This window comes from Somniosus microcephalus, chromosome 18 (genome assembly GCF_052327205.1).
Source record: "Somniosus microcephalus isolate GS21.2 chromosome 18, FLI_Smic_1.0, whole genome shotgun sequence".
NCBI classification, from domain to species: domain Eukaryota; kingdom Metazoa; phylum Chordata; class Chondrichthyes; order Squaliformes; family Somniosidae; genus Somniosus; species Somniosus microcephalus.
In genome coordinates, this window is record NC_141004.1 from 64,056,218 (window position 1) to 64,069,625 (window position 13,408).

The 13,408-nt window shown below is 46.7% G+C and overlaps 1 protein-coding gene across 1 annotated transcript in view; it reads right to left on the reverse strand.

Moving 5' to 3' along the window:
- Window positions 1-13,408, reverse strand: part of ampd1 (adenosine monophosphate deaminase 1 (isoform M)) — a 90,611-nt gene that overhangs the window by 17,552 nt on the left and 59,651 nt on the right. The window contains exons 9-10 of the mRNA XM_086011584.1: window positions 8,168-8,331; window positions 6,386-6,512 (exon numbers count right to left, since the gene is read on the reverse strand). Of these exons, the coding sequence (XP_085867710.1) occupies window positions 6,386-6,512; window positions 8,168-8,331 (291 nt within the window). The remainder of the gene's footprint in view (window positions 1-6,385; window positions 6,513-8,167; window positions 8,332-13,408) is intronic.

Below are 13,408 nucleotides of genomic sequence, written 5' to 3' on the forward strand. Positions count from 1 at the left end.
GGATTCCCATTCTTGCCGTTCGGTCCCCACCCAGCAAAAAAGCTTCACACAACTGTCGAACATAGTACTTAGTCATTTAACTGCAGACATGACACCAGTAAATGGGACAGAGTCTCATCCTGTGTCCCACACATTGGGCAAGTTGCTGCCTCCACTCGTCCAATCTTGCACAAGACTGTCATGGTAAAAATCCAGTTGTGAGCCAATTTGAAATCCAGCTCAATCCATTCTGAGCATTTAAAATTCGCCCACACTCCTTTCCAAATCCTGTTAAAGTCCAGCAGTGGGTATATACTCTGCCAAAACTCCTGACCAGCAGGTGTCTTGAATCTCCATTCTCTAAATACCTCATAGAAATCTCGAGTATTACAGTTGTCAAATTGGACTAACTCTCCTCCTTTCTCCAGTACGAAGCTTGGAAAAGCAGGACGCATTTTACTTCCTTTGGAGATTTCCGCATTTATTTCTCCCATCCAATCCTGTGGCATTGCCCTCACAATCTTCTCATACATGATTCCTATTGCTTTTCCTTCTACCTCCTGATCCTCCTCCCACACCATGTCCCTCACAATCGCTTCCGGCAACCAACCTGGAATCACCTCGTATAATACATCTTTCACCGATATAATCCCAGCTTTTATAAAAGCTTGATTAAATAAAACCTCTCCTTCGATGTTGACCCACCTGTTCAAAAATAAGGGCTGCTCTAAAAATTCCTCAGCCCCCTTGGGCATAAACCGCACACTTTTTAAAAAATTGAGCCCAAGCCTCTACAACCCCCTTATAAAATCTAGGGAGGAGCTTAATCAATTTCAAAAACATATTATTGTATTCCATATACAATATCCCCTGCCCTCCTATCCCACTTTGTTTTAAAAAATGCTCAAAACAACTCTTCCAAAAACTTGAATTTGACTTCTGAAGAAATCTCTTCACCCATTTGATTCTAAAGGATTTTTTCTTCAAATCAATATCTGGGAAGTTGAGTCCTCCCTGATTTCTCTGTCCAATGATGGTATTGTAGGCCACCAAGGCTGGTTTCCCTTCCCATAAAAACCTCACACAAGCCTCTCGGATGGATTTTTCTGCCCACTCAGGAATATCCTCCACCGCCAATAAGTACCATAGCTTAGACAGCAGGAGAGCAGACACCACTGTCGCTCTTCCTTGCACTTTCAACCACCTTCTTTCCCATCTTCCCAAAATCTTTTTAATTTTCATAACCTTCGGTTCCCAACTTAATCGATCCACTTCTTCCCTGTCTTTCTTGCACCCCATATGCACCCCCAGCACTTCCACAACCTCCACCACCTTAAAGGGACATTCCCCCAACCATTCCCCCCTTCCCCTCCCTGCAACCAGGCATTGGGACTTACTATAATTCACTCTGGCACCTGAAGCTCTACAATATTCCTCCACTACCTCCATAGCTTTTCTCACTGACTCCCCATTTCTCAATGTTAAGGTTGTGTCATCTGCATATTGGTGTATCACCGAAACCAGCCCGGAACTGGGTACCACAATCCCAACTACACCTTGTTTCTTTCGCATCATGTAACCTAATGGTTCTGCTACCAATGTGTACAGCAGTGGGGACAGGGGACAACCCTGCCTCACAGATCTCTGTATCGGAAAATACTTGGATAAAAAACCATTACATTTAACACAGCTAAATATGTTTGAATAAAAAAATCCTTATCCACTGAATGAAATTTTCCTCGAAACCAAATGCTTCCAAAAACCTTCAATAAAAACTCATGAGAGACCCTATCAAAGGCTTTCTCTTGATCTATCTTTAATACATAAGCCTCCCTCCCACTCTCTTCCATGAGCTCTATCGCATCTCGGATTGAGACCACAGAATCCGCAATGTCCCGGCCTATGACTCCATAGGACTGAGAGGGCCAAACTATCTCCGGTAACACCTCCTTCAAACGGTTTGCCATAACCCTCGCCAAGATCTTATAATCCACATTTAATAGTGTGATGGGCCTCCAATTCTTCAGATCCCGTCTATCCCCTTTATTTTTATAAGCTAAGCTTATGATACCTCTCCTCGTAGATGGGACCAGGCCTCCCTCAATTTCAATTTCCTTAAAAACTCCTAAGAGCAATGGACTTAAAATCTCGAAAAATTCCTTATAAAATTCTGCACTTAGTCCATCGGACCCTGGGCTTTTCCCTCCCTTCATTCCACTTATTGCTACTTTTATTTCTGCTAATCCTACTTCTTTATCACACATGCCTCTCTCATCCTCCTTTAAACCCTTTTCAATAAAAGCAGTAACCCTCTCCATCTCCAAATTGGAAATGTCTTCTTTTGTATATAGCTCTTGATAAAAGCAGCTAGCTGCCTCCAAAATCTCCCCACTTTCATGAATAATCCTCTCCCCCACCTTCAATTCCTCTATTAACGATAATCTCTGTCGCCGCTTCTCTTGCTCTAGAAAATATCTAGTGCACCTTTCGCCCTCCAATGCATCTCTAGCCTTTGCACGGAGAATGGCCCCCTTGCATTTTTCCGCTTGCAGTAATTCCCATTCTTCCTTTAACACCCGTAACTTAGTCTCAGCTCCCTTATCCCCTCCATCCACTGCTTTACAGACATCCATAAACCTTTTGTTTAAATTCTCTTCTCGATACCGGTTAGCTGCCGCCCTCTTTTTCCCATAACGCACCGAAATTTTTTTAGCCTCGTATTTAAAATTGTCCCACCAAACTCTTCTTTCGTTCAAGAACAAAAGTTCCCTCTGAGCATTCCTTATTATATTTAAAATCCCTTCTTTATAAGCACTTTCCTTCAGGTATTGATTGTTTAAATTCCACACCCCTGAACCGATCTTAACTCTGCTGTTCCTAATTCTAAGAACCAAAGCCGAGTGATCACTAAAAAATACTTTTTTATAAAAAATTTCCATCACCTCCAAACTTAACCCTTCCCGCATTAGCACAAAATCTATTCGGCTCTGTTTTAAAACATCCCCCACCCAACCTGCTCTGGAGAACTCCCTTTTTATGGGGTTCCGGTCCCTCCATAAGTCTCTCAAATTTAAATTTGCCATCATTTTTGTAATCATCCCTCTGGAGTTATCCTCTTTAAAAGTCATCTGGGCTGAAATGTCCATCCAAGATAAAAATACATTAAAATCCCCCACAATACAAGGATTTTCCACCTCTGCCACTTTAGTGAATAACCCCCGAAAAAACTCGCGACGCTTCCCATGGTCGTTCGGTGCATAGATATTAAAAAGATCACAGTTAAAACCTTCCAATTTTACCCTTAGCCATAAAAATCTTCCCTCAGTGTCCTTGTCCACCAAGGCAACATTCTCTTCTATGGACGGACTCACCAAAACAGCCACCCCTCTACGGTTGTTGTTCGCACAACTTGCAAACACCTCTCCCTTCCAAACCTTCTGAACTCTTTCCAGAATATCCTCATCCCAAAAGATTTCTTGCAGACACAACAAGTCCGTGCCTTTAAAACCCTGCAACAACTGCTGCAATTTCTTCTCACCCCTCAGTCCGTTCACATTGATCGAGACCAATGTAATCATGGCTCCAAAGAAGGGAAGTATGCACAAGAATCTCCCCATCATTTAATCTCTGGCTCTTCCCTCCTATCATGCTCCTTCTCAACTTTTCACCCAGCTGTTGCTTTTTCCTGCAGCCTCCGGCTCTTTTTCCCCTCCTGTTTAACCCCTCCCTGCTGTTTCAGCCTCTTTTTTGCCTTACCTTTGGGCCCAGGGGCTGCCCTTTCTCCCTCCTTCTGCCCCTCACTAACCTTTCCCTTTCCACAAGATGCCACCCCATCCCCGACTTCCATGTCTCTGTCCCCCTCCAATTCCTCACACTCAAGCTCTTCTGCAACCCCTTGTGCCTGCTCCCCGTCAGATACATAATCCTGCTCATTGTCAGATACTTCGCCTCCCAGTGAGAGTCTTCCTGCTATCGCAGTTTCTCCCACTGTGCCACCCCCTTCGACCACATCACTACTTCTGACCCTTGTTCCCTCACTCCATGGGTCAATGGCTTACCTAGATTGCTCTCTTCTAACGTCTCCATCTTGCCGATCCCATTCTGCTGTCCCTTTAAGGCCTCTGCCTCCTGCACTCTCTCCCCGCCCCCTCCCGCCCACCAAAATATCCAACTCCGCTCCTTTCCCCGGAGCACCTCACATCCACCACACACCCCACTCCCGCCTCCACTCCCCCCGCCGACACCAGACTCCCCAGGGGGAGCCGAACTGCACAAAGGCTCGAGTCTGCACTCGACCCTTGCTGCCCGCTGTTGTCTTTGTTCCCCTCCATAGCACTCGCCGTGTTTTCCGCCAATTCCAACTCCATCTCCGCCAACCTCTGCCTCCTCCTGTGCTCCTTTTTCCTCCATTTTACCGGCTGTGTCCTCCGACTGCATCGCACCTCCGGCCGTTCCACACTCCTCTCCTGCTCCTTCTCCCATCTCATCGCTCATTTCGCTCCCTTCCGCCACACACTCACAGCGGGCGGGGCCTTTACGACACACCCCACAGCTCGCTGCCTTGCAGCTCCGTGCGATATGTCCCGACTCACCACAATTGTAGCAATACAAATCAGGTCAATGTCTCACGAGATGATCATGTCCCAAACAATAGTAACATACTTTTACTTGATTGTCGTGCAGCACCCGAAAGTATTGTACTCCCTCCAGAGTCTCGAACTTCATACTATAAGGCAAAGACCTTACCCCCTCCTGGAATCGCACCTTGACATACCGGGTTCCGTCTGCCACCCTTGTTCCCGGATAGTACCTCCTTTTGATTTCGGAACAGATTTTAATATCCCATGACTCCAATTTCTTGCTCAGCACTTCGTCCTCGATGTACACAGGCAAGTTCAAAAATTAAACCACCACCTCCTCAGAATACAGCAGGGTCACCTCCAAAAATTTCTCCCCAACTTTCAGACTGAGCAGCAGTCTCTCGACCTCCTCGCGGCCACTCACCGTCACCTCAAATCCCACACTTGGTTTCGGACGGCATGCAAAACAGCTTCCTTCACCACAGTCCTCCTGAACCACCTGGTTTATATCCCAGGCTCGAACCTTCCTGTCTTCACATTGTACTACGACGGTATTTTCTTTACCGAACCTTCTGAGGTCCCGGCCCAAATCTTTGGGCCTTTTTGTTCCCCTACCCACCACAGTTTCTTCCCGCATCAAATTCCTCTCGGGAACATTGTCCTCCAAGGGGCCCGGCACTCCGGACCCCTCAGCAGCCATCGGGCTGTTCTTTGTGAGCCAAAAAGGCCCCAAAACCTGCAAACCACACCCCAAAACCCTCCACCAACTTTTTCCAAAACTCCCTCCAACACCCAGCTGCAATTAGGCAACCAGTCACACCTGGCTCACTCCTAGCCCCTCCCACCTAGAGAGTGCAGCCCACTGAGCCACAACAGCTCAGCAATGACTGTTGTTATGTAGACAACCACATTTTGCACGTAACCAAATCCCTCAAATAGCAATGAGTTGAACGACCTGTTAATATGCACTCAATTTTGTTTGGCGGGATGAATGTTGATCAGGACACGCGGAGAACTCCATGCTGTTCTCATGGTGCCATGGGATCTTTTACACCAATCAAAGGAAAGACCACACTGCTACAATGCAGCCCTCCCTCACTACTGTACTGGAGTAGCAGCCTGTCTTATGCAACATGGAACCCAGGTCCCAGAAGTGAGAACAACAGTCAGGAAATGCTATATTGTAGGAGTGTCTAGTTCCTATCAAGAGACTGAGGTCGACTCAGGTGATCAAACAAACGATGTTTCATGTAAAACTAATTGAGTTTAACAGTTGCAAGAGAACTACGAATACAGGTCTAGTCAGTTCGGAGGCTCCACGAGGACTGCTTGGGCGGTCCCGTGGCTGGCGTCATGACATCATCATGTTTTTCCCGCCGGTGGGGGATCACGTGATGAACGGCGTGACGTCATCGCATTTGCCCGCGCTCTTAAAGGGACCGCGCTCTGTACATGCAAACAGTATATACAAAGATACAGACTCAGGCTGTAGCTAACATATTGTTAAAGGGAATTATATACATTTGATTGGAGTCCCTTAGTGGCTCCACCACAATATAGTCTCAGTGTCAATGTAGCATACGTCAAAGACTCGGGGTAAGTTTGACTTTGTGCGGTAGTGTAAAGCGGTGATTGGGAATCAGCACCTAATTTTACCTCTCTTCCGGTTTTTATTTCCATTGGAGTCAATGAAGGGCTGCTTCATATCAGCCATTTACACCATCGCCCAAGGTCAAAATGACCCCCATTGTGAGTGATTCCACGGAGCCCATGTAAAGGGCAAATGGGTCTCATCGGTTGGTATATGTCCTGACACCCTTACTCACATATTTGAGGAATATGCTGAGCTTGACATTATCCTGAGGGTTCACCGTTGCTTCAAAGATTGGCATGAAGATGTTTTCAAGCATTTTTCCAAAGTGTGGAATGAAGTTTTGGGCTCTGAAAATATCACTGAAAAATAAGATTTGAACCAAAGAATCAGAAACAAAGGAAGCAGATTTGGTAGCAGACACCAAAGTGCATTTAAATAGGAAGCAACTCCAGCTTTTAAGGAGCATTAGAGAAAATCAGCACCTCGTTTGAAGTGTTTCTTGCCTGATTCTGTTTTGGGACCGAGCCAAACTGGAGCTGGTCGGGATGATTCAGACATTGTTACCCATACTCCTTAATGTGGGGAAACCTGGGGGTGAAAATTGAGTCGCGCCCCCTTTGGGGCGCTAACTTGGCCGGGGCGCTAAAAGAAAAAATTAGTGCCCCCGTGGCCAAATTTCATTGGTAGCACCCCAAAAGGGAAGCGGGGCTACTAGAAGCACCCCGCCTCCCTCTTGGGGCGCTGCGAGGAAATATCGTGATGCCACAGTGCCATGCACTGCGGCACGTCGCGCCGCGGTACTACAGGCCTTCCTCCCATTCTTAAAGCGGATGGACTTGTGCAGCGCGACCCAGGGCCCAGCTGGGCCACCAGGGATTGGAGTGTCGGCAAAAGAGCGGGGCAGGGGGGCTGAAGAGGAGGCCGGGGACGGCAACAGTGGCAGGTGCTGGCAGCCGGCCAGCAACAAAAATGGCCGCCCGGCACCTCGCCTTTAATTAGCGCCGCCCTGGCCGCAGGTAGACCCCCCTGACCTCGTCGGACATAGCTTCCGGCGGTAAGTCAGGGGGCACTACTGAAGATCACAGCCAGGGCGCGAGCGGGGCGCTGCGCATGGCAATGATGTCATTGCCGGCGGTGCAGCGCCGTGGGGCACTAACGGTTACCGCTGCCGTTAACCTCCTGCTGAATTTTGCAGGAGGCGTTGGCAGCACCATGCCCGGGCGCTAGTTGCTTTGCGCCCCATTAGTGCCCTCTTAGGGCTCTAATGGGCGGCGCAAAGCAACCAAATTTTCCCCCCCCTGTTCTTTAAGGGCAGCCGGGGAGGTGCAATTGCCAGGTCTTGCCCCACAGACTTTCTCCCCAGTACCTCTTTGCATTGGCCTGATGAAGAGTCTACACCTTCCCACAGAGACCTGCAGAATGTATCCAGCCTCCTCTGTTTTTGTTTTGTATCAGTATGAGCTTGCAGGTGACAATGCCTGTGCGCGACAGCCTCTTCACAGTAAACATTTCGATCACTAAAGCACCCACACCCCCGCCGCCCCCGATCTTCCTAATAGTCCATGTTTATAATTCCCAGATGATGAGGTTGCCGCTTTTGCGGCACTTTTTGTGAAAGTCCGTACTACCCCATGCTTCTATTTTTCACCCACCCCGATGAGATGTGCTTTGCATTCAAGGTGTGGGGGTGGGCTGGTGAAGGATGAGCCTCTGGCTTGCACTGTGCATGTCACACTGAATGGAGCACAGAGAGCCCACTGCTGAGAACCTGCCATGTAAATGCAACCTGTCATTGAAATGGGAAACAGAAATTCAGAGACGGACTAAGCACGGAACACTCGAATCACAAGTTCTTAATTTACCTCACCTTCTCTCCTACTTTTTCACCCTTTGGGATGCCCTGTGCTACAGCCCATGCCCTTCATATATCGGCAGCCTGTCTGCAACAGGGTCTAGTTAACGAACCCATCTGAACTCACATGTAACTCTTTCCGCGGTGCAGCTTCCAACTTACTAGATTCTGGGGATCTGAATCATCCATTTCATGTTGGGAGAGAAGACCCTGTGCTTGATGAACCACCCTGCCAGCTTAGACCACTCCTCTGGTGCCCGTCCGTAAATGGACAAACGCGGCTCTGCATGCTGGTACTTGGCATCTTCCAAATCTGTCGCCACTTCCTGCCATGTTATAGAGATAACATTAGTATCACCGACAGCCACTGTTATATTTCAAACATTCGGCTTTAAAAATAGAGAGTCATACAGGGCATTGTGGTGGGTGATGGATTGGAGCAGTAACGCATATTGCCATATAGAGTGCTGGGATTTGGATTCGTCCCAATGTTTCCCCCACTCAACATCTCCAATCACAGCCATTACCACCGCAGGGAGGAAAGAAAATTAAGGGAGACAATGGAGAAACTTTCAGCCTAACCTACCCATCAGGAAACTGGTGGGATCGGGTACAACACTGATTTTACATCTGCCCAATTTGATTCTCCATTGTAGTCAGTTGGGAGTAATATTGGGCGGGGTGTACATAAGAACATAAGAAATAGGAGCAGGAGTAGGCCAGATGCAGTATAATGTGGATAAATGCGAGGTTATCCACTTTGGTGGCAAAAACAGGAAGGCAGATTAATATCTGAATGGCAATAGATTGGGAGAAGGGGAAGTGCAACGAGACCTGGGTGTTCTTGTGCACCAGTCGCTGAAGGTAAGCATGCAGGTGCAGCAGGCGGTTAAGAAGGCAAATGCTATGTTGGCCTTTGTAGCGAGAGGGTTCAGGTACAGGAACAAGGATGTCTTGCTGCAGTTTTACAGGGCCTTGGTGAGACCACATCTTGAGTATTGTGTGCAGTTTTGGTCGCCTTATCTGAAGAAGGATGTTCTTGCCATGGAGGGAATGCAGCGAAGATTCACCAGACTGATACCTGGGATGGCAGGAATGACGTATGAGGAGAGATTGGGTCGATTGGGCTTATACTCGCTGGAGTTTAGAAGAATGAGAGGAGATCTCATTGCAACTTATAAAATTCTAACAGGACTAGACAGACCAGATGCAGGAAGGATGTTCCCGATGGTCGGGGAGTCCAGAACCAGGGGTCACAGTCTAAGGATAAGGGGTAAGCCATTTAGGACAGAGATGAGGAGGAATTTCTTCACCCAGAGAGTGGTGAACCTGTGGAATTCTCTACCACAGAAGGCAATTGAGGCCAATTCATTAAATATATTCAAGAAGGAGTTAGATATATTTCTTAATGCTAAAGGGATCAAGGGATATGGGGAGAAAGCAGGGACAGGGTACTGAATTTGGATGATCAGCCACGATCTCATTGAATGGCGGAGCAGGCTCGAGGGGCTGAATGGCCTACTCCTGCTCCTATCTTCTATGTTTCTATGTTTCTATATTCGGCCCCTCGAGCCTGCTCCACCATTCAATGAGATCATGGCTGATCTGATTTTGGCCTCAGCTCCACTTTCCTGCCCACTCCTCATAATCCTTGGTTCCCCTGTTTTTCAAAATCTGTCAATCTCCGCCTTGAATATATTCAATGACTCCGCCTCCACAACTCTCTGGGGTAGAGAATTCCAAAGATTCACGACCCTCTGAGAGAAGAAATTCCTCCTCATCTCCATTTTAAATGGGCGACCCCTTATTCTGAATCTATGCCCCCTAGTTTTAGATTCCCCTATGAGGTTGAAACATCCTTTTTTTTAAATTCACTTATGGGATCTGGGCGTCGCTGGCAAGGCCAGCATTTATTGCCCATCCATAGTTGCCCTTGAAAAGGTGGTGGTCAGCCACCTTCTTGAACCGCTGCAGTCCGTGTGGTGAAGGTGCTCCCGCAGTGCTGTTAGGTAGTTCCAGGATTTTGATCCAGCGACGATGAAGGAACGGCAATATATTTCCAAGTCAGGATGGTGTGTGACTTGGAGGGGAACTTGGAGGTGGTGGTGTTCCCATGCGCCTGCTGCCCTTTTCCTTCTCGGTGGAAGAGGTTGTGGGTTTGGGAGGTGCTGCCGAAGAAGCCTTGGTGAGTTGCTGCAGTGCATCTTGTAGATGGTACACACTGCAGCCACGGTACGCCGGTGGCGGAGGGAGTGAATGTTTAAGGTGATGGATGGGGTGCCAATCAAACAGGCTGCTTTGTCCTGGATGGTGTCGAGCTTCTTGAGTGTTGTTGGAGCTGCACTCATCCAGGCAAGTGGAGAATATTCCATCACACTCCTTACTTGTGCCTTGTAGATGGCATCTCAGCATCTACACTGTCAAGCCCCCTCAGAATCTTAAATGTTTCAATAAGATCATCTCTCATTCTTCTAAACTCTAGTGAGTATAGGGCCAACCTGCTCAACCTTTCCTCAGAAGACAACCCCTTCAACTCAGGAATCAACCTAGTAAACCTTCTCTGAACCCGATCCTGTGTGTTTCCCACCCGGCGACGATACGATATGATATAATTGCGATTACGGAGAGACATGGCTGCAGGGTGACCAAGGCTGGGAGCTGAATATCCAAGGATATTCGATATTTAGGAAGGACAGGCGAAAAGGAAAAGGAGGTGGGGCGGCCTTGTTAGTAAAGGATAAAATCGGAGCAATAGCGATAAAGGATATTGGCTCAGAAAATCAAGATGTAGAATCAGTCTGGGTGGAGCTAAGAAGCACCAAGGGGCAGAAAACATTGGTGGGAGTTGTCTATAGGCCTCCAAACAGTAGTGGTAATGTAGGGGATGGAATCAAACAGGAAATTAGAGATGCATGTAACAAGGGTACTACAGTAATCATGGGTGACTTTAATCTACATATAGACTGGCCAAACCAAATTAGCAATAATACTGTGGAAGATGAATTCCTGGAGTGTGTACGTTGAGGAGCCAACAAGGGAACAGGCTATCCTAGATTGGGTATTCTGCAATGAGAAGGGGTTAATTAATAATCTTGTTGTGCAGGGTCCTTTAGGGAAGAGTGACCATAACATGACAGAATTCTTCATTAAGATGGAAAGTAAAGAAGCCCAATCTGAAACTAGGGTCCTGAATCTAAACAAAGGAAACTACGATGGTATGAGGAGTGAGTTGGCTATGATAGATTGGGAAGCTTCATTAAAAGGTATGGTGGTGGATAGGCGATGGCTAGCATTTAAGGAACGAATGCATGAATTGCAACAGTTATACATTCCTTTCTGGCGCAAAAACACAAAAGGAAAAGCGGCCCAACCATGGCTAACAAAAGAAATTAAGGATAATATTAGATCCAAAGAGGAGTCATATAAAGTTGCCAGAAAAAGTAGCAAGCCTGAGGATTGGGAGCAGTTTAGAGTTCAGCAAAAAAGGACCAAGAGATTGATTAAGAGGGGAAAAATAGAGTACGAGAGTAAACTTGCAAGGGACATAAAAGCAGATTGTAAAAGCTTCTACAAGTATGTAAAAAGAAAAAGATTAGTGTAGACAAATGTAGGTCCCTTACAGTCAGAAACAGGAGAATTTATAATGGGGAACAAGGAAATGGCAGAGCAATTAAACAAATACTTTGGTTCTGTCTTCACGGAAGAGGACACAAATAACTTCCCAGAAATGCTAGGGAACCAAGGGTCTAGTGAGAAGGAGGAAATAAAGGAAATGAGTATTAGTAAAAAAAAATGGTGTTCGGGAAATAAAGCTAATAAATCCCCAGGGCCTGATAATCCGCATCCCAGAGTAATAAAAGAGGTAGCCAAGGAAATAGTGGATGCATTGGTTGTCATCTTCCAAAATCCTATAGATTATGGAACAGTTCCTGCAGATTGGAGGGTGACAAATGTAACCCCACTATTTAAAAAAGGAGGGAGAGAAAACAGGGAACTACAGATCGGTTAGCCTGACATCAGTAGTAGGGACAATGCTAGAGCCTATTATAAAGGATTTGATAACAGGACACTTGGAAAATACCAACGGGATTAGACAAAGTCAACATGGACTTATGAAAGGGAAATCGTGTTTGACAAACCTACTGGAGTTTTTTGAGGATGTAACTGATAGAATAGATAAGGGAGAACCAGTGGATGTGGTGTATTTGGATTTTCAGAAGGCCTTTGATAAAGTCCCACATAAGAGGTTAGTGTGCAAAATTAAAGCACATGGGATTGGGGGTAATATACTGGCATGGATTGAAAATTGGTTAACAGACAGGAAACCGAGAGTAGGAATAAATTGGTCTTTTTCGGGGTGGCAGGCGGTGACTAGTGGTGTACCGCAGGGATCAGTGCTAGGGCCCCAGCTATTCACAAGATATATCAATGATTTGGATGAAGGAACCAAATGTAATATTTCCAAGTTTGCTGACAACATGAAACTAGGTGGGATTGTGAGTTGTGAGGAGGATGCAAAGAGGCTTCAAGGCGATTTAGACAAGTTGAGTGAGTGGGCAAATACATGGCAGATGCAGTATAACATGAATAAATGTGAAGTTATCCACTTCGGTAGGAAAAACAGAAAGGCAGAGTATTATTTAAATGGTGATAGATTGGGAAATGTTGATGTACAGAGGGACCTGGGTGTCCTTGTACACCAGTCACTGAAAGCAATCATGCAGGTGCAGCAAGCAGTTAGGAAGGCAAATGGTACGTTGGCCTTCATTGCTAGAGGATTTGAGTACAGGAGCAAGGATGTCTTACTACAGTTGTACAGGGCCTTGGTGAGACCACACCTGGAGTACTGTGTGCAGGTTTGGTCTCCTTACCTAAGAAAGGATATACTTGCCATAGAGGGAGTGCAGCGAAGGTTCACCAGACTGATTCCTGGGATGGCAGGATTGTCGTACGAGGAGAGATTGGGTCGACTAGGCCTGTATTCACTAGAGTTTAGAAAAATGAGAGGGGATCTCATTGAAACGTATAAAATTCTGACAGGGCTAGACAGACTGGATGCAGGGAAGATGTTTCCCCTGGCTGGGGGGTCTAGAACGAGGGGTCACAGTCTCAGGATATGGGGTAGGACATTTAGGACTGAGATGAGGAGAAATTTCTTCACTCAGAGGGTGGTGAACCTGTGGAATTCTCTACCACAGAAGGCTGTGGAGGCCAAGTCATTGAATATATTTAAGAAGGAGAGAGCTAGATTTCTAGACACAAAAGGCATCAAGGGATATGGGGAGAGAGCGGGAATATGGTATTGAGATAGTGAATCAGCCATGATCATATTGAATGGCGGAGCAGGCTCGAAGGGCAGAATGGCCTACTCCTGCTCCTATTTTTCTATGTTTCTATGTTAAG